This window comes from Plecotus auritus, assembly GCF_963455305.1.
Source record: "Plecotus auritus genome assembly, chromosome: 1".
Lineage (NCBI taxonomy): Eukaryota > Metazoa > Chordata > Mammalia > Chiroptera > Vespertilionidae > Plecotus > Plecotus auritus.
Window position 1 is genome coordinate 200650189 of NC_137770.1, and position 22185 is coordinate 200672373.

Below are 22185 nucleotides of genomic sequence, written 5' to 3' on the forward strand. Positions count from 1 at the left end.
CAATACTGAATTGATTATGAATTATGTAGCAACGTTGGTGTTTTACTAAAGTGGCCAATAGTTAATTACTATTTGTGTTAGATTGTCATCCCTCTGGCACTCTGCTTAACTATTTCTTACTTGGCCCTTTTCAACTCAAAGTTTAAAAAAATGAAAAGCACCCACCAAAACAAAACATTAAAAAAATGCAAAAACAATAGCAATAGCCTCAGCTGCTGACCCGCAAACACCGGGACTCTAGCCTCCCCACCTGAGGGCTCCTGTGAGTTCCAGAGGGTGCTCCCTCCTCCCCGGACACCCAGGCACTTCAGCCTTGAGCATTGTGACCACCCACAAACAGCCGAGCCTTACTCAGCAGCCCTGGGCTCTGCGACCTCTCCAGCAGCCGTGAGAACAACTGCCTCACACAAGTGCCAGTGGAGCAGCCACCACCCATGACCACACAAGGAACAGCTGCCTTGTGACCATGCGAGGAGCAGCTGCCACCCGTGACCACCTGAGGAGAGGCCGCCCCATGACCATGCAAAACAGCAGCCCACAACTGCCCGAGGAGCAGCTGCCATGCAAGCAGCCACACCAGCGACCGCATGAAGAGCAGCCGCCACCTGTGACCATACGAGGAGCAGCCTATCCAAGACCATGCAAGGAGAGGCCGCCCCACGAGCAGCTGCCACTCGGTGACCGAGTGAGGAGCAGCCACTGCCCATGACCACGCGACCCACCACCAAGCCCACCACTGCAACCATAGGCCTCAGGTGACTCAACACAAAGATCCTTTGTGAGAGCAAAAATGGGGAGACAGAAGAACAACCCCCAAAGGAAAGAAAAGGAAGGAACTAAATGAAACAGAGGTATGCAATATGTCAGAAAAAGAATTCAGAATAAGGGTCATATAATTCATAAACAGGATGGATGAGAAAATCAACAACCTATGTAAGAATAAGGAGAAAATAAAGAGTGATATACCTACAATAAAAAACAATATAGAATATTTCAACAGTAACTAGAAGAAGCAGAGGACCGAATTAGCAATTTAGAAGACAGGGATGCAAAACATACCCAATCTGAACTGCAATTAGAGAAAAAAATCAAAAGACAGGAGGAGAGCCTGAGCAAAGTGGGAATAGAAGGATCACATCTCAACATAATAAAAGCCTTAAGTGACAAAACTACAGCCAACATCATACTCAATGGGCAAAAACTAAAACCATTTCCCCTAAGAACAGGAATGAGACAGGGATGCCCACTTTCACCACTCCTGTTTGACATAGTACTGGAAGTGCTAGCCATAGCAATCAGAGAAGAAGAAGAAATAAAAGGCATCCAAATCGGAAAAGGAGAAATAAAATAGTCATTTTTCACAGATGACATCATATTGTACATATAAAACCCTAAAGACTCTATAAAAAAAACAACTAGAGGTAATAAATGAATTTGGCAATGTAGCAGGATACAAAACTAACACCCAGAAATCTATGGCTTTGTAAACACCAACTAGAGGCCCAATGCACAAAATTCATGCAAGGGGCTCGGCCCTTGCAGTCTCAGTGGCTTGCCTCAGCCCTCGCAGCCCTGGCTTTGTCCGAAGGTCATTCAGAAGGTCGTTTGACTGTCCAGTCTAATTAGCATATTACACTTTTATTATTATAGATTATTATAGATAATGAACTCACAGAAATAGAAACTAAAAAAAAAAATCCCATTTACTATTGCAACCAAAAAAAATTAAGATACCTAGTAATAAATTTAACCAAGGAGGTAAAGGACCAGTACTCAGAAAATTACAGGATGCTGAAAAAGGAGATAGAGGAAGGCATAAACAAATGGCAGATATACTATGTTCATGGATTGGAAGAATCAACATCATTAAAATGTCCATACTACCCAAAGCAATCTATAGATTCAATGCATTCCCCATTAAAATACCAATGGCATACTTCAAAGATCTAAAACAAACTCCCCAAAAATTCATCTGGAATAAAAAAAGACCCTTAATAACTAAAGCAATCTTGAGAAAGAAGAACAAAGTTTGAGGGATTACTATATCAGATATCAAGAAATATTACAAAGCTACTGAATTCAAAACTGCCTGGTACTGACACAAGAACAAACATATAGACCAATGGAACAGAACAGAGAACCCAGAGATTGACCCAAGCCATTATGCTCAATTAATATTTGACAAAGGAGGCAAGAGCATACAATGGAGTCAAGACAGTCCCTTCAATAAATGGTGTTGGGAAAATTGGACAGATAAATGCAAAAAAATGAAACTAGACTACCAACTTACACCACACACAAAAATAAACTCAAAATGGATAAAGGACTTAAATATAAGACAGGAAACCATAAAAATCCTAGAAGAAGCCATAGGCAGCAAAATAGAAGACATTTGTAGCAGTATCTTTACTGATACAGCTCCTATGGCAATGAAAACTAAGGAGAAAACAAACCAATGGGACTACATCAAAATAAGAAGCCTCTGAACAGCAAAAGAAACCATCAACAAAACAACAAGAAAGACCACTACATGGGAAAACATATTTGCCAATGTTATCACCAATCAGGGTTTAATCTCCAACATTTACAGGGAACTCATACAACTTAACAAAAGGAAGATAAACAACCCAATCAAAAAATGGGCAACGGACCTAAATAGATAGTTTTCAAAAGCAGACCTAAGGAAGGCCAAGAGACATATAAAAACATGCTCAAAGTAACTAATCATCCGAGAGATGCAAATCAAAATGACAATATGGTACCATCTCCCACCTGTCAGAATGGCTATCATCAACAAATGACAAGTGCTGGCGAGGATGTGGAGAAAAAGGAACCCTCTTGCATTACTTGTGGGAATGCAGACTGGTGCAGTCACTGTGGAAAACAGTATGGAGTTTTCTCAAAAAGTTAAAAATGGAACTCCCATTCGGTAATCCCACTTCTAGGACTATATCCCAAAAAACTAGAAACATCAGAAAGGATATATGTACCCCTATATTCATAGCAGCACAATTTACCATAGCTAAGATTTAGAAATAGCCTAAGTGTCCATCAGCAGATGAGTGGATTAAAAAACTGTGGTACATCTACACAATGGAATACTACGCTGCTGTAAAAAAGAAAAAACTCTTACTATTTGCAACAGCATGGATGGAACTGGAAAGCATTATGCTAAGTGAAATAAGCCAGTCAGAGAAAGATAAATATCACATGATCTCACTCATTTGTGGAATATAATGAACAACATAAGCTGATAAACAAAAACAGATCCAGAGACAGAGAAGCATGGATCAGATGCTCAAACCTCAGAGGGAAAGTAGGGGTGGGTGGGGGTAAGTGGGAGAGGTCAACCAAAAAACTTGCATGCATACATATAAGTACAACCAATGGACACAAGACAGTGGGGGGAGGGGGATGAGGGCATGCAACAGGGTGTAGGGGAGGATGGGTGAAGGTCAATGGGGAAAAAAGGAGATATATGTACTACTTACTATATGTAATACTTTAAACAATAACAATAATAATTTAAAAATAAAATAAATAAATAAAAAGCAGCAGCATTCTAATTTTAATTAAAATACACAGAAACACTGAAAATATCTGTATCACAATGTCATCAGTGGCAGCCCGGCTGGGTAGCTCAGTTGGTTGGAGCATCATCCCATACACCAAAAGGTTGTGGGTTCAATTCCAAGTCAGGGCATATACCTAGGTTGAGGGTTCTATCTTCAGTCCTGGGGCATATGGGATGCAAATGATTAATGTTTCTTTCTCACATCAATGTTTCTGTCTTCTTTCTTTTCTCTCTAAAGTAAATAAAGACATATCTTTGGGTAAAGATTAAAAAATAAAAATTAATAAAAATGTCATCTGTGACTATCTCTAGCTGATAGAATTATATGTTCCTCTCTGTGTGTTTTTCTGTATTTTCTTAATTTTGTACAATGAACATGCATTGTTTCTGCATTCAGAAATACATTGTGTTACGAGGTAGAGAAGTTATGTGGCAATATGGAGCATAAAATGAAGTAGAGTAGTATCAGAAGCAGAGAAATAAGACTATTGTAATAATAGGATGAAAGATGGTAGAAGCGAAATTAAGGTAATGGCTGTGAGAACAAAGAAAGTGATTCAATATGAGGACATAAAAAGAACAGGATTTGATCATCTTGGATCTGTTTAGGGTGAAGGTAAAGGTTATGAAAACATTAGCTTAAACATGCTATTTCCATTGATAATCCTGGATCTACATAGGTTGGATATAAGGGTTATAAATTCATTACCCTTAAACATGGTAATTGAAATTGTGAACCTAAATGACATTCCTTAGGGAGAAATATATAAAATAGAAATATGGCAATGGCCTGAATCATGGGGAACTCTTAACATTTAAAAGCCAGATAGAGGAATAAGGCCTCTAAAGAAAATTACCATGTTTTTCCATGTATTAGACACCCCCCAGTTTTCCAACCCCAAATTAAGAAATCAATATTGTAAACATTTTGGTTTTCCTTCTTCTTTTTTGGCATCTTGAGGAGTTTTTCTTCCTGTTTTCTCCACTGTCTGATCAGACACTCAGTGGAAGGAGGTTCAAATTGTCTCTCTGCAGCTCTATTTCCATGCTCTTTTGCATAGCTGATTACATTCAGTTTGAATTTTGCAGAATAAGACAACCACTTAGCTGTATTTATCTTTTTATTTTTTGACATCTTTATGGGCCCAGAAAGTTCTAGTCCCTGTTTGCATCTGTGCACTCTCCACCTCCACCTCCAATTACGGCATCAGCTGACATCAGTAACAATAAGGCTGGTGATTGGAGGAAGCCTCTTTGACAAGGTATGGGCAGCTAAGCACCCTCATGGCTCCCTCCTCTGCTGACTTCCGTGTATAAGATGCCCCCTTGTTTTTCAGTCTAATGATTTTAGAAAAAAATAGCATCTTATACGTGGAAAAATACGTAAGTAGGAATGATTAGAGAGATAAAGCAACTACGAGGTTATTATAGAAACTAAAGGGAGTAGGTTTCAAGTAAGATTTGGTCCATGATGCTAGTAGAGAAAGCATCTTGCTTGCTACTGATGTTTTCTTCCTATGAAACTAGTTCCAGGTCTTTCTCTACAATTGTGAAGAATATCTGATTTAGCTTTGTCCTTCAAGAACAAGATTGTCTAGAGTCTGAATTCTCATTTGATCTTGCAAGCTCTCTTGTCAAGTGTTGCTAGGAATTGGAGGTATAAATCTGCTTAATTATGGGAATCAGTTGTTAGGGCTATTTGGTTTTTACACTAAACAATATCACTTAGTTTTATTGTTCAGAACCTAGGCAAGAAGAGAGGAATTCGTTTATTGGGATCTCCTTGAAAAGTGCTGTAATTGTCAAATCCCACAAGGGTCAGGTGAAGTAGGGGCTGAAGAGACTAATGGCAATTAGGAAGTAAATCACAAATCACTATCTTCCTTAATAAAGTTAGTTTCTTCTTTAATAAAGTTAGTTTCTCTAAGGAAGGTAATTGAAAAATGTCTCCCCAGCGGTGTTGGTGGGACAGCTATAACTACTGCTCCAATCCTTGTTCTGTAAGATTCTCTAAGAATGGGACACTGCCTCTCAGGGGAACAATATTAGTCAGTACTATTTTAGTTGCAAATTAATGAAATTTTCCTTAAAATGGCTTAAACAAGGGTGGCAGGGGTGGGTAGGAGAAAAGGCAGAACTCACTGGCCAATTAATTAATGAAGAACAATGTGTGAGCCTATGATACTGGAAGTCAAGTGATATCATCTGGACTCTACTCTCTATTGTTCATATCTGCTTTCTTCTGTTCTTGCTATATGGTAAGAGAGGCTTTCTCCGTGTTGTGTCAAAGATAGTCAACAGCAGATCTAGCCTCAGTAAAATTTTCATAGATGACTCTGGAAAGATTAGCTTGGTTCATATGTCTATCTTTAGGGCAGAAGGAAAATTACATATTAACAGCTTAATCAGCTAAGAGGAAGGCATTTCCTGAAAGAATGGACATACAAAAACAGTTGTCTATTACATTCCACCCTTTGGCTACCCAGCATCTATATTTGTGCTGCTTTCAGTACATATATTTTTTTTAATGCCCTAGACCAGACAATGTAATTATTCCATGAACAACTCTTCTCCTCAATGGGAGACATACCAAGTCTCATCCAATTTTTGCATGTTGCTTAAAAACGAAGAGTTCTGGATAATCTGCATTTCTTTTGGTCAGGTCTGGATGTAACTCTTCATGGTACAGCATAATAAAAATAATTTTAAATAGTGCTATAGACTTAACAAGAGCAAGAGTACCCTAATTACCTAGTAGATGGGGTCTTTGGTCAGTTAATATAGTGGTCTTGAGTTTGCTCTCTGGAAGACACTCACTTATCTCTTGCTCACATATAAAGGGTACTGGAATTAAGCAATCAGAGGCCTTTGTTTGCAAGGCTTCATGTTTCTGTCAATAAAATTCTCTTGCAATCTTAGTTGCCTGCTGGTCACTTGGCTTTTCGGTAACTGTGGTTTAGCAACCAAAAACAGAGCTGGTATGTGAATGTTTTCTATCCCTTAGCAATAAGGCATCAAGGTTGGAATGTAAGGTCTATCCTCCAGCCAACTAAACTTAACTATTTCCTTTTTGACCTTTGGAGCCAAAATTATAAGCTGAAGAATGAGTTTAAAGGAAATACAGCTAGGTTTTATATCTGTTCACTTGCCCCCAAGTTCCATCTCAGTGAATGGCTTCTCACAATAGGACTAATTTGACAACCTTTGTCAGACAGGTTATATACAGCAAGAGATGCATGAGGTGATCAGGGTCAGGTTTTTTCCAGGGTTCAAATGACATCTTTTTTTCTTTTTAAATATATTTTATTGATTTTTTTACAGAGAGGAAGGGAGAAAGATAGAGAGTTAGAAACATCGACAAGAGAGAAACATCAATCAGCTGCCTCCTGCACACTCCCCACTGGGGATGTGCCCGCAACCAAGGTACATGCCCTTGACTGGAATCGAACCTGGGACCCTTGAGTCCACAGGCCGACACTCTATCCACTGAGCCAAACCGGTTAGGGCTCAAATGACATCTTTTACTGTGTTTCCAACTCCCTATTTTATTTATTTATTTTTTTGCATCAACTTTAGCTCAGGAGAAAGAATGTGGGTTTTCCAAACCTGTAAACTGCAGGCTTATTTGATTCTCAGCCACATGGCTTACTGAGTTAATGAGGAAAGGGGGTGTCAAAAATATATTCTTTCTTTTGCATTTAGTTAGCTAGCTTGACCTGAAGTGTATCTCTTTCTTGTAGGACCTCACTAATGGACACATTCCAAAATCCTGGCGTTTTTCTACCAAATTCCTGAAAACTTCAATCTTGATATAGTCATTGTCTTAAGACCTAAAATTCAATGGATTGCTTGCTTGCTTGCTACAACACAGTAAATATTGCCAAGGACCAAGGGGTTTTTATTACTGTGTATCCCACCTAGACTCACCAGTTCTGCATTTCAGGGCATCTTTGTTGACATTGGAACAATTTTATGTACTTGCCAGGAATAAAATCCAAACCTTGCTATTTTGAGATTTCATACTCTTTCAGTTTCAACAATCTGTTTTGAATTTCACATCAATTTTGGATTCAAGACCAGGGAATTTTAAGTTTAAGGTATTATTAGACTCTTTTTACCTACTGTAAGATTTTATCTGGTTGCTAAGGGTAAGTTCTTCACCATCATGGCATTGATGGAGGGGCATCTGGTCAGCATGCTATCTGAATTTGTTGCTGAAAGGTCCATTGTTGTTACAACTTGCAATTTATTCTCAAAGTGCCGTTTTCCCTCTACCCTTAGCTCAGAACTTAGAGGGATGTTAGTGTCCTCTCAATAGGATCCTTTATCCAACCCATGGATTCATACCACAGCCTCTGCCATGAGTTTTCACCATCCTGTATTGCAGCAAACCCCTGGAAAGCAATTGGGCTCTTACTGTGAATCACACTTATAAACCTCGTAAGAAATTCCGTATTTCCTTTTTAGTCCACTGTAGTCAAGTAAGACACAGGAGTGGTTTTCAATGCTGCCTGATCCTCTCAGCTTAACCATATTATGCTGCCATTTCTACTTGATTGTTGTTGCATTAGGCAAATTTCCAGGTGGAACCCTGGGTACAAGCCATAAGCTCCCTGTTTTTGAATTCTGAAGTCTTCCTGGCTATATCTATCCCTTACTCCATAGGGTTTCAACTCTGAGGAAAGAGCCAGAAAATATATCTCAAATCATGGGCTCTTTTCTCCTCCAATACCATTGAGACTGCTTCCATTTTCTTCTAATAATTTCATTCTCAAGCAAATTCACCCCACATGCTGGGCAAAGCCATAGTTAAAGTTTTTGCTTAATTCCAGAAGGAGGTTTTTTTTTTTTCCTCAACAGTGCTAGCCCAAATGATGAGACTGTCTCTGACTGGCTTCATTTTGTTAATTAACCTGCCCATTCCTGAACCAATCATTATAATTGAGGAATAGGGTACTTTGGCTGGCCTGATTCATGGGCCCACCCTGTGGTATGGGAGTTAAGACCAGGTAATAGATGGTTGCACCCAGGGAAAGAAAGGTAGGTCTATCCTATGTAATAAAACCTTAATATGCAAATCGACCGAACAGCAGAACGTCGGGTCACTATGATGTGCACTGACCACCAGGGGGCAGATACTCAATGCAGGAGCTGCCCCCTGGTGGTCAGTGCACTCCCACAGGGGGAAGTGCTGCTCCCACCTCTGCTGCAGGCGGGCAGTAAGGAGCGAGGGGTCCCAGACTGTGAGAGGGATATCTGACTACTGGCTTAGGCCAAGGGGGATTGGGCCAAAGCTGGCAGGCGGACATCCACCAAGGGGTCCCGGACTGTGAGAGGGCACCCCCCCCCCCCACAAGTGCACAAATGTCATGCACCGGGCCTCTAGTATTAGAATAAACTCATCTCAGTGGCTTAACACAAAAGAATGCATATGAATTCTAACGTAAGTATTCCTAACAGGCAGGCAGCTATCCTTCAAGTAATGAATGATTCAGGAAACCTGAGTCCTACATTGTGGTTTCACCATCTTCAATGCACGGCTTCCTATACAAATGTGTTCGTCTTCCTCAGGTTGTAGGGAATGGGGAGATCTTGGGGGACTTCTCATGTGATACTTTTATGGACCAGAGCTGCAATAGGAACACATTACTTCTCATATTCCTAGTTAAATTAGAACCTAATTGGCACATCTAACTAGTTAGCCCAATTGCAAGGGAGGTTGAGAAATAGAATGTGTGCCCAGAAAAAGAATGTAGTGACTACAAGAGTCCACAATTATGATCACTAAATATTTATTTTACCTCTCTTCATATACACAGAACACATCCCACACCAATCTAAAGTTCTACCAAGTCACTAAGTCAGGCTTAAAGTCTAGATTTAAAAAAAAATGTTTTTGTTGATTTCATAGAGAGGGAGGGAGAGGGAGAGATAGAAACATAAATGATGAGAATCATTGATCGCTGCCTCCTGCACACCTCCACTGGGGATTGAGCCCACAACCTGGGCATGCTGACCAGGAATCAAACTGTGACCTCCTGGTTCGATGTTCAGTCACTTAGCCACACCAGCTGGGCTAAAATCTAGATGTTGAGGTAATGCAGTCATCTTCATTAGGTCCAGATGAAACCTATGAACTAAAGACAAGTTCTCTCTCATATCACCCCATTTCCAGGAAACACAATGATGATGGGCAGGTAACTACAAAATGCTCATTTAGAAAAGAGAAAAATGTGACACTAGGCAATACACATGAATAGCAATGATGAAATATTTCACAGGCATTTCACTCAAGGGTAGAGGAGGTTTTGATGAGACCTCAATCTAGTCTTTGGAACTCCCTTGTGATCCTCTGTCCCTGTATGGACCTGATACTAGCCTCTGAAATGTTCTTTGTCCATCATTTCCCATGGCCACGTCCCATTTAGGTATTGGGGAGCTAAAGCATTCATTTCCTACTTATGCAAGTTTGGGGTTGAACAGTTGCCTTGCTGTTTAATAACTGAACACTATTTGAACCAAGTTCATGATTTTCTGGGGAGGGGGTTAATCCTCACCTGAGGATATTTTTACTATGGATTTTTTAGAGAGACTGGAAGGAAGGAGGGAGGGAAAGAGAAACATCAATGTGAGACACATTGATTGGTTGTCTCCTGCACGTGCCCCTACTGGGACTGGGATCAAACCTGCAACCCAGGTGCATGCCCTTGACTGGGAATCCAACCCACAACCCTTTGGTGCATAGGCCAGGCAATAGCAGCCAGGGCCAGGTTCATGATTTGATTAGTAATAAAATTCCTTCAGAAATTAAGTCTTATGATATACTAGAGGCTCAGTGCATGAAATTTGTGCACGGGTGAGGTCTCTAGGCCTGGCCAGGAATCAGGGCTGATTGGGGCCTTCCTGCTGCCAGCTGGGGCCTTCCTTCATTCCGTGCCACCCCCTGGTGGTCAGTGCATGTCATAGCAAGCAATCAAACTCCCGGTCGAACTCCAGAGGGGACACTTTGCATATTAGCCTTTTATATATACAGATTTGCTTCTAGTAATTACTCCCAAAGTCCTTTCTTATGTAATTGTCAAAACTGAATTACTTCTTTGATTCCTTGTCCATGTCAATTTCTCTAAAACATCATCCTAGCCAACATAATGGTCTTGGATGGGAAGGCCAAAGCTTTCATTTGATCTTTGATCCAGAACTAAATCTTAAAAGAAATTGTACTCAAGGCCTTTTCGTTTCACTTTTTTTTACCATTTGAGGTCTAGAAAATGTCTTTACTAATCCTTCCAAATTTCTTATGCACTTTAATTTCTGTAATTATTTCCAAAGCTTATCTCTTCAGTAAAATCTATCTAAAAGTAAAATTCAAAATACACTATAACTTTGAACTATTTCCTCTGGACTACAGCCTCAATAGATAGGTGTTGTGCTTTTCAATTATCACAGGTAACAGTTTTACCAATTATTTTGCCACTGCAAAGCATGGGTTTCCTTCTTCCAGCCTCTGATATCAGTTTCTTTAACATCTGCTGTATCATCACTAAAACAATACAACATATTTTAGGTTATTGTCTTAGTAGTACCCCACTTCTGATACCAATTTCTGGATTAGTTATGGCCATTCTAGTTCCTGTGAGATATAAATTCTCAAATCTTAATTTTCTCTCCTATAAGAAGTCCAAAAAGAAGTGTTTCCTAATTTTGGATGTGGTTGTCTTCCAAGTAGTGATTCAGTCACATATGCTCTTCTCTCTTCTGGCTCTGACATCTGCAACATATAGTTTTCAAGGTTTCCATACTCATTAGCTTCAATCTGATGGAGAAAGATGACAGGAAAGGGAGGACCCCATTAAGCCTGGAAATAAGCATATCATGTCCATTCATATTTCATTGACTAAGTCAACCACATGGCAAGGAAAATTGGGAAATTTATTCTAGCTGTATATCCAGGAAGAAGAAATAAGTCTCATGAATGTCTGGTCAAGTCTCTGTCACAAGGTTCTAAAAGAAAAAAAATGCTAGATAAAAATAACAGAAAGTCACTCCAATCTATTAAGTTTGACCTCATCCTACTAGTGCCACCAAGATAATTTTACTACTACTTAAAAGAGCAATAACTCATTTTCTTCTAAATAATGGGATTACTTTAAAAAGTATTTTTGGTAGCGTAATATGTACAGAATTTAGAATTAAGAATGAAATTTAGATAGCAAAAAGAGACATTGAACGTAGAATATTTTTTAAAGCCTGACTGTGAAGAAAATAGAGTGGAACCAGAAATGTGGAAGATTAAAGACAGAAAGATAATAAATGGAAGAGAAAGATGGAATGGAACCAGGGAACAGATAAATAATTCATCTGACATAAGAACGGGGAGTATCTCATTCCTCTGATACTGGAGAAAAGCAAAGAAGTATCTAATTTTCTAGCATTTGGAAAATTGAAGGAGTTTGTGCCTAACACCATTAATTTTCTTGTAAAGTTTGAAGTAAAGTCATATAATGCAATGTGGCCAGAATTGAAAGACTGTAAAAAGTATTCTGGTGGAAAGGGAGATAAAGGTGCTGAAGGATATGCAAAGTAGGAGGGAGAAATCCAGTTGAGGTTATAGAACTTAAATTTGCAGTGGTAAGATAAACAATGTTGCCTACTGTTCTGCATAGGAACTCAGCTACCGCTGTAGGAGAGGAACAGGCAGATGGTTAGTACTTTGTGCATAAACTTACTATAGCACTCATTACACTACAAAGCCTCTGGAAGCCAACTTTGATTTCCTAAACTATCCACACAGTAGGCACATGATGAATTCTTGCTTGAATGGATTGATTCAGTCATTGCCAATTCTGCCATAGTACTCTATAGAGTGACTGGCAACTGCCCACATTTCATTCGGTATGCTAATGTCAAAAAGAAAAAAAGCCCCAAAAAACTGCTAAACTTAGCAGTCTTAAGATGACAACTATGTCAGCTGAGACATACTTATCTTGTGCCAGTACATCTGCCTCTGATGTTTGCTTCATTTACCTTATGCCACGGTGCTCTTATTGGATCAGAAAACGATAATTCCGTGTTTAATAAACTACGCTATTATTTCGAAAGTCCTGGAGGTTCTTTAGACGCACAACCCCTATCACAATATTCTTTCAAAGAGGTGCATGGACAAGGTTGACTGTTTATGATGCACAGTTCACAGGTAAAAGCTGACTCGGTGAAGGGTGGAAGAACTAAACCGGGGTCCTTCCGTGAATCGTCTGCAAAGTCTGGCCCAGATCTTGTTTTCTTCTCCCCTTGGGAACTTTAGCTTTGTAGCGATCAGACATCACCTAATCGAACTCCTTCATATTACTACAAGCATAAACTCAGGTTCAGGAAGTGTGACCCAAGACTTAAACCAGGCAAAGAGGGCTCTCTCCCACTAGACTAAATGTTACCGTGCAGTTGGAAGCTGTGAGGATTAGGCAATTGTGGCATATTGGGTGCAAAGAGGTAAAGGGTAGTGTCTCTCAAGAGCCAAAGCGCTAACTTACGATTTGGCGCCGCGAGTGGGGGAGGGGGAGGCAGGAATGAAACTATGTACAACAGAGCAAAACGAGGCCCCATCTCCCGGATCTGGAGGTCCGGGCCTCCCGCTAACCAAGTGTCTGGACCGCGCTTCCGCCCCAGCGCCCACCCTGCCGGAGCCGCTCCTCGCAGCCCGGGCCACACGCCGAGGCGCCGCCAGCCCGGGGAAGCCGGGCACTGGCCCTTGAAATCTCACTTTCGTCCACGCGCGCGCCACCGTCCGGGCGCCGGCTGATGGCGTCACGAACACTTCCGCCCGCGGCTGCGTTCAGGACTCAAGTGGGGAAGGAAGGCGGGACGGCTGAGTGCAGTGAGTGAGGGAAATAGCAAGGAAAGAGAAGAAATTGGGGCACTCGCGAGCGCCACGGCAGTGTCCGCGGCCCCGCTCTGTCCCCACTGTTCCTTTTCGGCAGTCGTCCTAGGCGCGCTCCCCTCGCTGCACGGTAGTCTCCCCTCCTCCGAGTGTCCCGACACCCGGGTCTTCCTGTACGTCTCACCACCCCCCCTTGCTCCCTTACGCTCTCTCCTCCCTCCCTTCGCCAGGCTCCCCGCCCTTAGTATCGCGAGACGAGGTGAGAGCTGGCGGAGCGGCGGCGGCGGCGGCAGTAGAGGTGACCGAGGCGGTGGCGGCGGAGGCGGCACCGAGCGCTGTGTTGGCCCCGGTGCAGCCGAAGTCGCGGTAGAGCGTAGCCCCCACGCCCCTCCCCCGTCCGCGCCCTCCCTCTTTCCCTGGGGATGGAGAAGGCGACGGTTCCGGTGGCGGCGGCGGCGGCGGCGGCGGCTGCTGCTGCTGCTGAAGGAGAAGGGAGCCCCCCGGCGGCGGCGGCTGTGGCGGCCCCCCCCGCGGCGGCGGCGGCGGCGGCGGCGGCGGCGGCGGCGGAGGTCGGCGGCGGCAGCGGGGCTCGCTCGGCCTCGTCTCCTCGTGGGATGGTGCGAGTCTGCGACCTGCTCCTCAAGAAGAAGCCGCCGCCGCAGCAGCAGCAACACCACAAGGCCAAGCGAAACCGGACTTGCCGACCCCCCAGCAGCAGCGAAAGCAGCAGCGACAGCGACAACAGCGGTGGCGGCGGCGGTGGAGGCGGTGGCGGCACCAGCAGCAACAACAGCGAGGAAGAAGAGGACGACGACGACGAAGAAGAGGAGGTTTCTGAGGCAAGGGCCTACTTTAAAGGGAGGAGGGAGGAAGGGACTGTAAAGGGTAGGGGCCGAAGGTGGGAGGGCACTTGCGGTGGGACAGATTCCTGCGGGTTGATTTATCTTAGGGGCCAGGCTTCCCGTGCCCTCTTTCTTTCCCCGGCCTAAATCGTGAGGTGTGGGGCTATGGGGGAGGGTAGCTGACACGTGGGGGTGGGAGGACCACAGAGTCCACGGAGTTAGAGAACAGTTCATTACCCTGGGATGGGAAAAATTGGTTAGATTCCCTATTGGCAACACCCGGTGGGGTCGGCCTGAGGCGAGGGCGGGGGCGGGGGCGGGGGCGGGAGCAAATCTGCAGGAGGAAGATGATGGGTAGGCGAGTCTCTGGGGGAATGACTGGAAGTTGGTAAATTTCTCCCAATTGTGAGGTTCAAGGAGCAGTTTTTGGGGGAGGTAAGCTTGTAATGGATTTAGAGTTGTGTTTGTGTATGTGAGAGACACGTGAGAAGCTGTACTTTTCCATATTGTTCTGCTACAGGATTTTTTCATAATTGTGGCTGCCGAAGTAACCTTCACTTCCTCCATATTTCAAGGCTTTTGCATAAACTGATCTTATATCCATATATATTTATATAAAATGCAGAGGATGAAAAGTACATTTGATCCTTACATGTACATTCAAATTACCTCTTCAAGTGCTTCCTTAGTGAGGAAGAATTAGGTTATGTTTTCCAAATAATATGAGGCAACTAAAGTGCCTACTTGGAGCCAGGCTTGGTTGTGGTGAGTTGGAATAGGAAGGCCTCTTGGTTTGTCCTAGTGATCTGGTTTCATAACTGTTTGTAATTTTTCCTGGGTCCACAGACAGGCGGCGTTGCAGGACCTCGTTCTTCACAGGAGGCCGTGTAACCCCAAAGTTCAGTAAAACATACCATGCTGACAACAAACTTAAGGGTTAGCCTTACTAGTTAGCAGGTTTTCTTTTTCTTTCTTTCTTTCTTTCTTTCTTTCTTTCTTTCTTTCTTTCTTTCTTTCTTTCTTTCTTTCTTTCTTTCTTTCTTTCTTTCTTTCTTTCTTTCAATTCTTGTGCACTCGCTGAAATGGAAGCTAGGAAATTTTGATATGAGTAAAGAAGTTGTAACTTAAGGCAGCTGAAGGAAAACAGCTTTCAAGGCTAGTTATAAATTTAGTTTTGAGAGAACGACTGAATTGTCTAGAAGTACCACTTGCCATTTATTCTGTTTTGCAAACATAGAGCTTAACTTGGTGCAAGGCTGTTTGTTTTTTTTTTTGAAAATTGCATTATTGAATCTTGGATCCTGTTCAAATAGAGAAATACTTTAAAGAGCTTGAGACTTGTCTATTAGTAGAAGACCAGTTTCTCTTTTACCTCAGACAGGATGACATTATATAAGTAGAGAAGTAATAGTTCAAGTATGTGTACCAAAGAGATGGACATTTCCTGCTATTCCAACCTGTTGAATTCTATGGATTGATTTGTATTGATAGATATATTGACCTCGTTGGATGTTTCAGGATAGTTGTTGTTCAGGCTGCATTTGAAACATTGAAGAGAGGGATGTGATGGGATCCTGTTTTCAGTAAAATCTGTTATAGTAGGTAGAACTTTCAGTTGCATGGTTCTTCACAGAGATGAGAAACATTTTAGAGAAACCTAGTTCAACTCTTTTGTTTTATTGATTAAGAAACAAGGCTTAGAGGAAACTGATTGTGGTGGGTAGTAGCAAAAGTACAAATCAAAGTTTTCTAATGGTTCAGACCAGTACACTTTTTGACAACTTCTTTGTATTCCCTTCCTGACCTCTTTCAAAAAATAAGCAGTGAATTTCATGGTAACACAATCATGTAATTGTGGGTAAAATACCAATGTTAAGATTTTAAATTCTCTAACAAAATATCAAGCTCTGGTTTGGAACTCAATGTCAAGTTGAATGCATTACTTACTGGAATATTATGCTGCAAACTTCACATATCTAGGTAGTTTAGTCCATTGGATTTAGATCTGATAAGCAAAACTTTGAGTTATCTCTTACATTAAGTAGAAAAGTCTTAAGTTTGTAGGTGTGCTTATTTTGGGAGTTAGGTAGGTTTTCCTTTAAAAAAAAACAGGAATGGTATATGTTGAATTTTATCAATTAGAGGAGTATGTTTATTTTTAATTTACTTTGTTCTGTATAGTTGGTTTGCCATTTGTTATGGCGAGTCAAAAGATAAGTGTAAGAAAGTGCAACCATTAAAAATTATATAGATACATGATGAGGGATGAGCAGACAGAAAGGAGTACAGTATGTCTACAACTGCCTCCATCCTTGCCCTAAATAAAGAAATAAATAAACCTCATGATCACTATATGTTATAAGCTAAATGGATTACTTGTGCAATGTTTTTCACTTCATTATCATTTTATTGACATATCGACAGAAGTTTAAATTTCTAGTATTAGGAAATTTTGTGGCTAATACTTGTATTTAAGTCCTTTTTTGAATTCATTATGTTATTAGCTACATAGTGAAAAATGTGGATAACATGATTCTTGAGATTATCATTCCATGAAAAATCATCATAAGGTTAAAGAGGAATATAAAAAGTTATGGTTTTGGGGTACTTAACCTGAAAAGGTGGAGGATAACATAACTACTTTTGCTATAAAGAAATGCTAGCTGGATATTCTGTCTGCTGAAAGAGGAAAAGTTGGAAGGAGAGGCAGTGCAATGGAAATAGCTTTATTTGAGTGTTGAAGAAAAATAATCTAATTCTTATTAAATATTAAAACAGGTTATTGAAATGGGATTTTCTGTTCAGCATTTCAGAATAGAATAATCATATTTTAGGTAATTGGTGTAACTTTGGATATACCTGGAAACAAAAACGTAAGACCAAGAGCTCTTCCTCTTCCCTCCTCATTTGATACAAAACCTTAGATCAAAAATGGAAATATGTGTAATTATCTTGCCTTTCAGTGGGTAACTGACCAATATGGAAAATAGAAATGTATTTCCTAACAGCTTTTATGTTAGGAAATAACATTTCTATTTTCCATATTGCTGTGATGCACTTCTTTTCAGATTAGTAGACTAAGTTAAATTACTAACTCTAATATTACAAAGGGAAACATGTTGAAATGGCTAGTGTTGATAGTCCATTTCAGAAATAACATTGCATGTGCCCAGCTGGTATGGCACAGTGGTTGAGCATCCATCTATGAACCAGAAGGTCACACACCAATCCCCATCAGGATACCTGCCTGGGTTGCAGGCTCGATCCCTAGTAGGAGGTGTGCAGGAGGCAGCCAATCAGTGATTCTCTCTCATCATTGATGTTTCTATTTCTGTCCCTCTCTACCTCTCCCTTCCTCTCTCTGAAATCATTAAAAACATATTTTTAAAACATAACATTGCATTCTACTGAATGCATTTTAAAATGTAATTGAATTGCATCGGTGTTTGCTAAAGCAGAATTCAAACAGGAAAATTTTGCTGTTAAAAGTGGGACTCATGGCACTGCTGGTGTTGCTTAGTGGATGAGCGTTGACCTATGAACCAGGAGGTCACGGTTTGATTCCCAGACAGGGTACATGCTGGGGGTTATAGGCTTGATCCCCAGGAGGAGACATGCAGGAGGCATGATCAATATTTCTCTATCATTATTGATGTTTCTATTTCTCTCTCCCTTTCTTCCTCTCTCTGAAATACATAAAAAACATATATTTTTTAAAGTAGGACTCATGTACAAACATAACATTTTTGTGTGCCTAAAATGTAAATTCAACAGGTTGGTTAGGATTCCATATATTTTTATAGATAACTTAAGGCTTTAAATTTAAGGAACAAACCTAGTGAAGAAAACTTAGACAAAGGAAACCAGTAAATAAATTAGAACTGACTTTCCAAAGTATTTTGGAGAATCTTTATTGACATGAAAGAGGTCGAGTTGAGAGGCTTACTTGTTTCCCGTTTTCATCTATTAATTGAAGAAGCAGTATTTGTAAACTAGATGTTAAGCTCTTTGAAGCATTAGTTGTGGTGTCATAATTACCTTGTCTCCTATTCTGTTTAAGCACATTACTTGATAAACAAACATTTTCCATTAATTCATTTAGGAAACCAAGAGAAAAAATAGTGTTTTTTCTTTCTTGGATCCAAGGACTGCCAAGTCATTGGAGTTTGGATTTCCATAGTTATTAGGGGGGAAGCCAGTTAAACTAATAGACGTTGATTATTGAATTTCTGATGAGTACCTTAAGCCACCTAGATATACACTGAGTGGCCAGATTATTATGATCTATTATATTTTAGAGGCCCAGTGTATGAATTCGTGCATGGGTGGGGTCCAGCCAGCCTGGCCAGGGGGAGGGGACATGGGCGGTTGACCAGCCTGCCTGCTGGTCGAACTACTGGTTGAGGGGACAATTTGCATATTAGCCTTTTATTATGTAGGATATACACTGAGTGGCCAGATTATTATGCATTCAGAGATCATAATAATCTGGCCACTCAGTGTATATACATTTAGAAAAAACATAATAAAAACTATTACTCGGTGCCTGTTGTGTGTCAAGTCTAACATAATGGTTAACAGCATGCCCTGAGCTTGTATTCAAATCCTTTATTCATCCACCTAGATCTTGGGCAAGTTACTTAAACTCTCTCCCCCTCTTTTTTCTTGTATGTAAATGGCAATAATAGTAGATCCTGTCTTATAGCATTGGTATGAGATTTAAATGAGTTAATACAGCTTTCATATATTCTCATTTCATTTTCACCATTACCCTATGAAATAGGTGCCATCATATTTGTTTCATTATTCAGTAAGTGGAGTTCCTACTACAAGCCAGGCATTTTGCTATACTGGGTAAGCAATGGTGAGCAAAACTTTTAAGACACATTGACATGAAAATATACCAATGATTAAATATAGGTTTGGGGAGGTATAAGCATGATATTAAATGGATATATGTATATGTTTCAGATGTATACAAATGTTGGGGGGGGATATTTATTTTAGAGGCAAAGATACTAGTTTAGAAGGACTTTAGGTAACTTCATTAGTGTCACATAGCTAATACCTAGCAGAGTGGGGCTTAACCTATGTCTGTTTGATTCAAGACTTGCTCATTCATTCATTCACTCATTCACTTACTCATTCACTTGCTGTGTTATGCTGTATGTTGAGTGTAAAGTCACATCTTTGATATTGGCATTTCAGATAATGTTAAGATAAATTTAGATAGTATAGAGCAGTGGTCGGCAAACTGTGGCTCGGGAGCCACATGCGGCTCATGAGCCGCGGTTTGCTGCTCTGTTGACTAATGAGTTTGCCGACCACTGGTATAGAGTAATATACTTTTTAGCAGTAGGGCCAACACTGAAGACAAATTGACTATCTCGAGTTTTTCTTTCCTTTTTTTTTTTTTTTTGCTCTGAAAAACTTATTGAGAAAAAGAAATAGATAAAAGATAGATAAAAGTACCAATAAATATATCCATATACCCACCATCTAGAATTAAGTTGACATAGTGAAATTTTATAGTGAAAACTACCCTCCCTAGAGGAAGCCTATTGCTTCTCCTTTCCTTTCAAGATTTTTACTTTTGCCGAAACCGGTTTGGCTCAGTGGATAGAGCCTCAGCCTGCGGACTGAAAGGTCCCAGGTTCGATTCCGGTCAAGGGCATGTACCTTGGTTGCGGGCACATCCCCAGTGGGAGGTGTGCAGGAGGCAGCTGATCGATGTTTCTCTCTCATCGATGTTTCTAGCTCTCTATCCCTTTCCCTTCCTCTCTGTAAAATATCAATAAAATATATTAAAAAAAAAAAGATTTTTACTTTTAAGTCTATCTTTATTAAGCTAAAAAATTCTTTTTTAAATAGGAGATGTTTCTTGGGGTTTTAATAGGCTATGAATACCCTGAAATGAAGCACAAGATTTGTTGAAGGTGCTTATAATTTTTTTTTCCTTTCTTCCTTACCTCCATAGTATGTATACAAAACTTTCATTAGAAATCTTTGATGGTCCCTTCCCTCCCTCCTTCCCTCCCACCTACCCACCCACCCATCATGTTATTTTGAAACATTCTCACTGCAGTGGTAGTGGGGAATCAGACAGGCATTTATGTGAATAGTTTGGAATTGGAAAACTGCCTCTGAAATAATGTAACAAAGAAGGTCTATTTGTGTTGTGAAGTAGGGGGTCAAATATTTAGCTTTTTTTTTTTTTTTTTCTGGTAAACTAGCCCTATACCTACCCTCTCTTCTCCTAAATTCTCCTATTTTGGCTTTTTAAAAACTTTTAAAAATCTTTATTGTTGAAAGTATTATATAGGTTCCACTTTTCCCCCCATTAACCTCTTCCAGCCCTATCCATCCCCCCCACTGCCCCATCCAGGCCCTCACCACCCCATTGTCTGTGTCCACTGGTTAGGCATATATGCATGCAAGTTCATTGGTTGATCTCTTCCCACCCACCCTCCCCTGCCTTCCCTCTGAGGTTCAACAGTCTGTTCATGCTTCTATGTCTCTGGGTTTATTTTGTTCATCAGTTTATTTGGTTCATTAGATTCCACATATGAGTGAGATCATGTGATACTTACCTTTCTCTGACTGTCATATTTTGTCTTTTAATTAATGAAGCATTTTTCATCTTCTCTTCTGTGGACTGTCAGATCTGAAGACTGAAACCTTGTCTTATACATCTTTATATCTCCCTACTGCACTGTACCATGTGTATTTTTTGTCTTAGCATCTTCTGTTACATTTTCATGAAGTTAGATCCCTAAAGTAGAAGTAGTTCATGAATGTTTCTTCTTTAGCCACTTACGTACTCTGGAAATATTTTGGACCTCAAGTCTTAAGGTATCCAAACTTGGTTGCAGCTATTTATGGTGGACTTCTGTCAGATGTTTTAATTGGACTTTACTCAATTTACTCTAGTCATCATTAAACCTCACCAACCTCATTGGAGTATTGTAAAAATTTTCATTGTTGAATAATCACCAAATCAGCATAATGTGACTCCCAGAAATTCACTAGATTATTCAGTCGACTACTTCTACTGGCATCCAGTCGACTAGGAGATAGATTTTTTTTTTTAAGGTCCTTGAGGCAATGTATTTGCACTTATAACAGTATTCTCCATTTTTGTAAAGATAGTGTGTTAGAGAATGTGGATGTAGTGAACTTCCTTATAATTTTTTAACTTGACCGTAGATGAAAACGGTATATAATGATATATGAAGTAGTACCTGCTGGTATCACTTACGGTTTTTTTAGGGCCAATAGGGGGCACCATTATCCTTGGTAAACTATGCCTAGTCTGACTAACAACTTTCAACTTGCACCTTTTGGATAAAACAAGTCATTAGGGAGTTGAAGGTGATGGGTAAATATGAATACCCTTCTAATCCCTGGAACCTTTCCTGTCTGGTAGAGTTATGCATTTATCCACTTGCCATCCAGAAATAAAATACCCTTCCTGACTTATGGTGGTAAATTTCTTAACTTTTTTGGGGGTCTTTAATAACTATTCTTACACAGTCATGAGGGGAAGTGGAATTGTGGAGCAGTATAGTTATCATTTATCCTGATTTATAATTTGGGATTTTAATTATTGAAAGCAACATGTTGGATTTTATTTTCACAAAGAATGCTATGAAATTCGAAATTAATACAGGAATAATTATTGAAAGCAAAACTGAGGTTACTTTCTGTCATCTTACAGAATTCATAAACATTACCTGATTTGTTAGAGAGTTGACATTTTAAATTTACTTCTGGATGAAACTATAAATAAAAGAGGGTCAGGTAGAAAAAAAATGTGATGATCACAATACTTAAGGAATATTTTTTGGAGCCAGTATTAGTTTCTTTATAAAACAAGTTTGATATATGATGCAGTC

General features: G+C 40.3%; 1 protein-coding gene across 4 annotated transcripts in view; it reads left to right on the plus strand.

Moving 5' to 3' along the window:
- Positions 1-13736: 13736 nt before the first annotated feature.
- Positions 13737-22185, plus strand: part of ANKRD17 (ankyrin repeat domain 17) — a 169894-nt gene continuing 161445 nt past the window's right edge. For all 4 annotated transcript variants that reach the window (XM_080672443.1, XM_080672444.1, XM_080672447.1 and 1 more), the window contains exon 1: positions 13737-14287. In XM_080672443.1, coding sequence (XP_080528569.1) covers positions 13871-14287 — 417 coding nt within the window. In that variant the 5' untranslated portion in view covers positions 13737-13870. The remainder of the gene's footprint in view (positions 14288-22185) is intronic.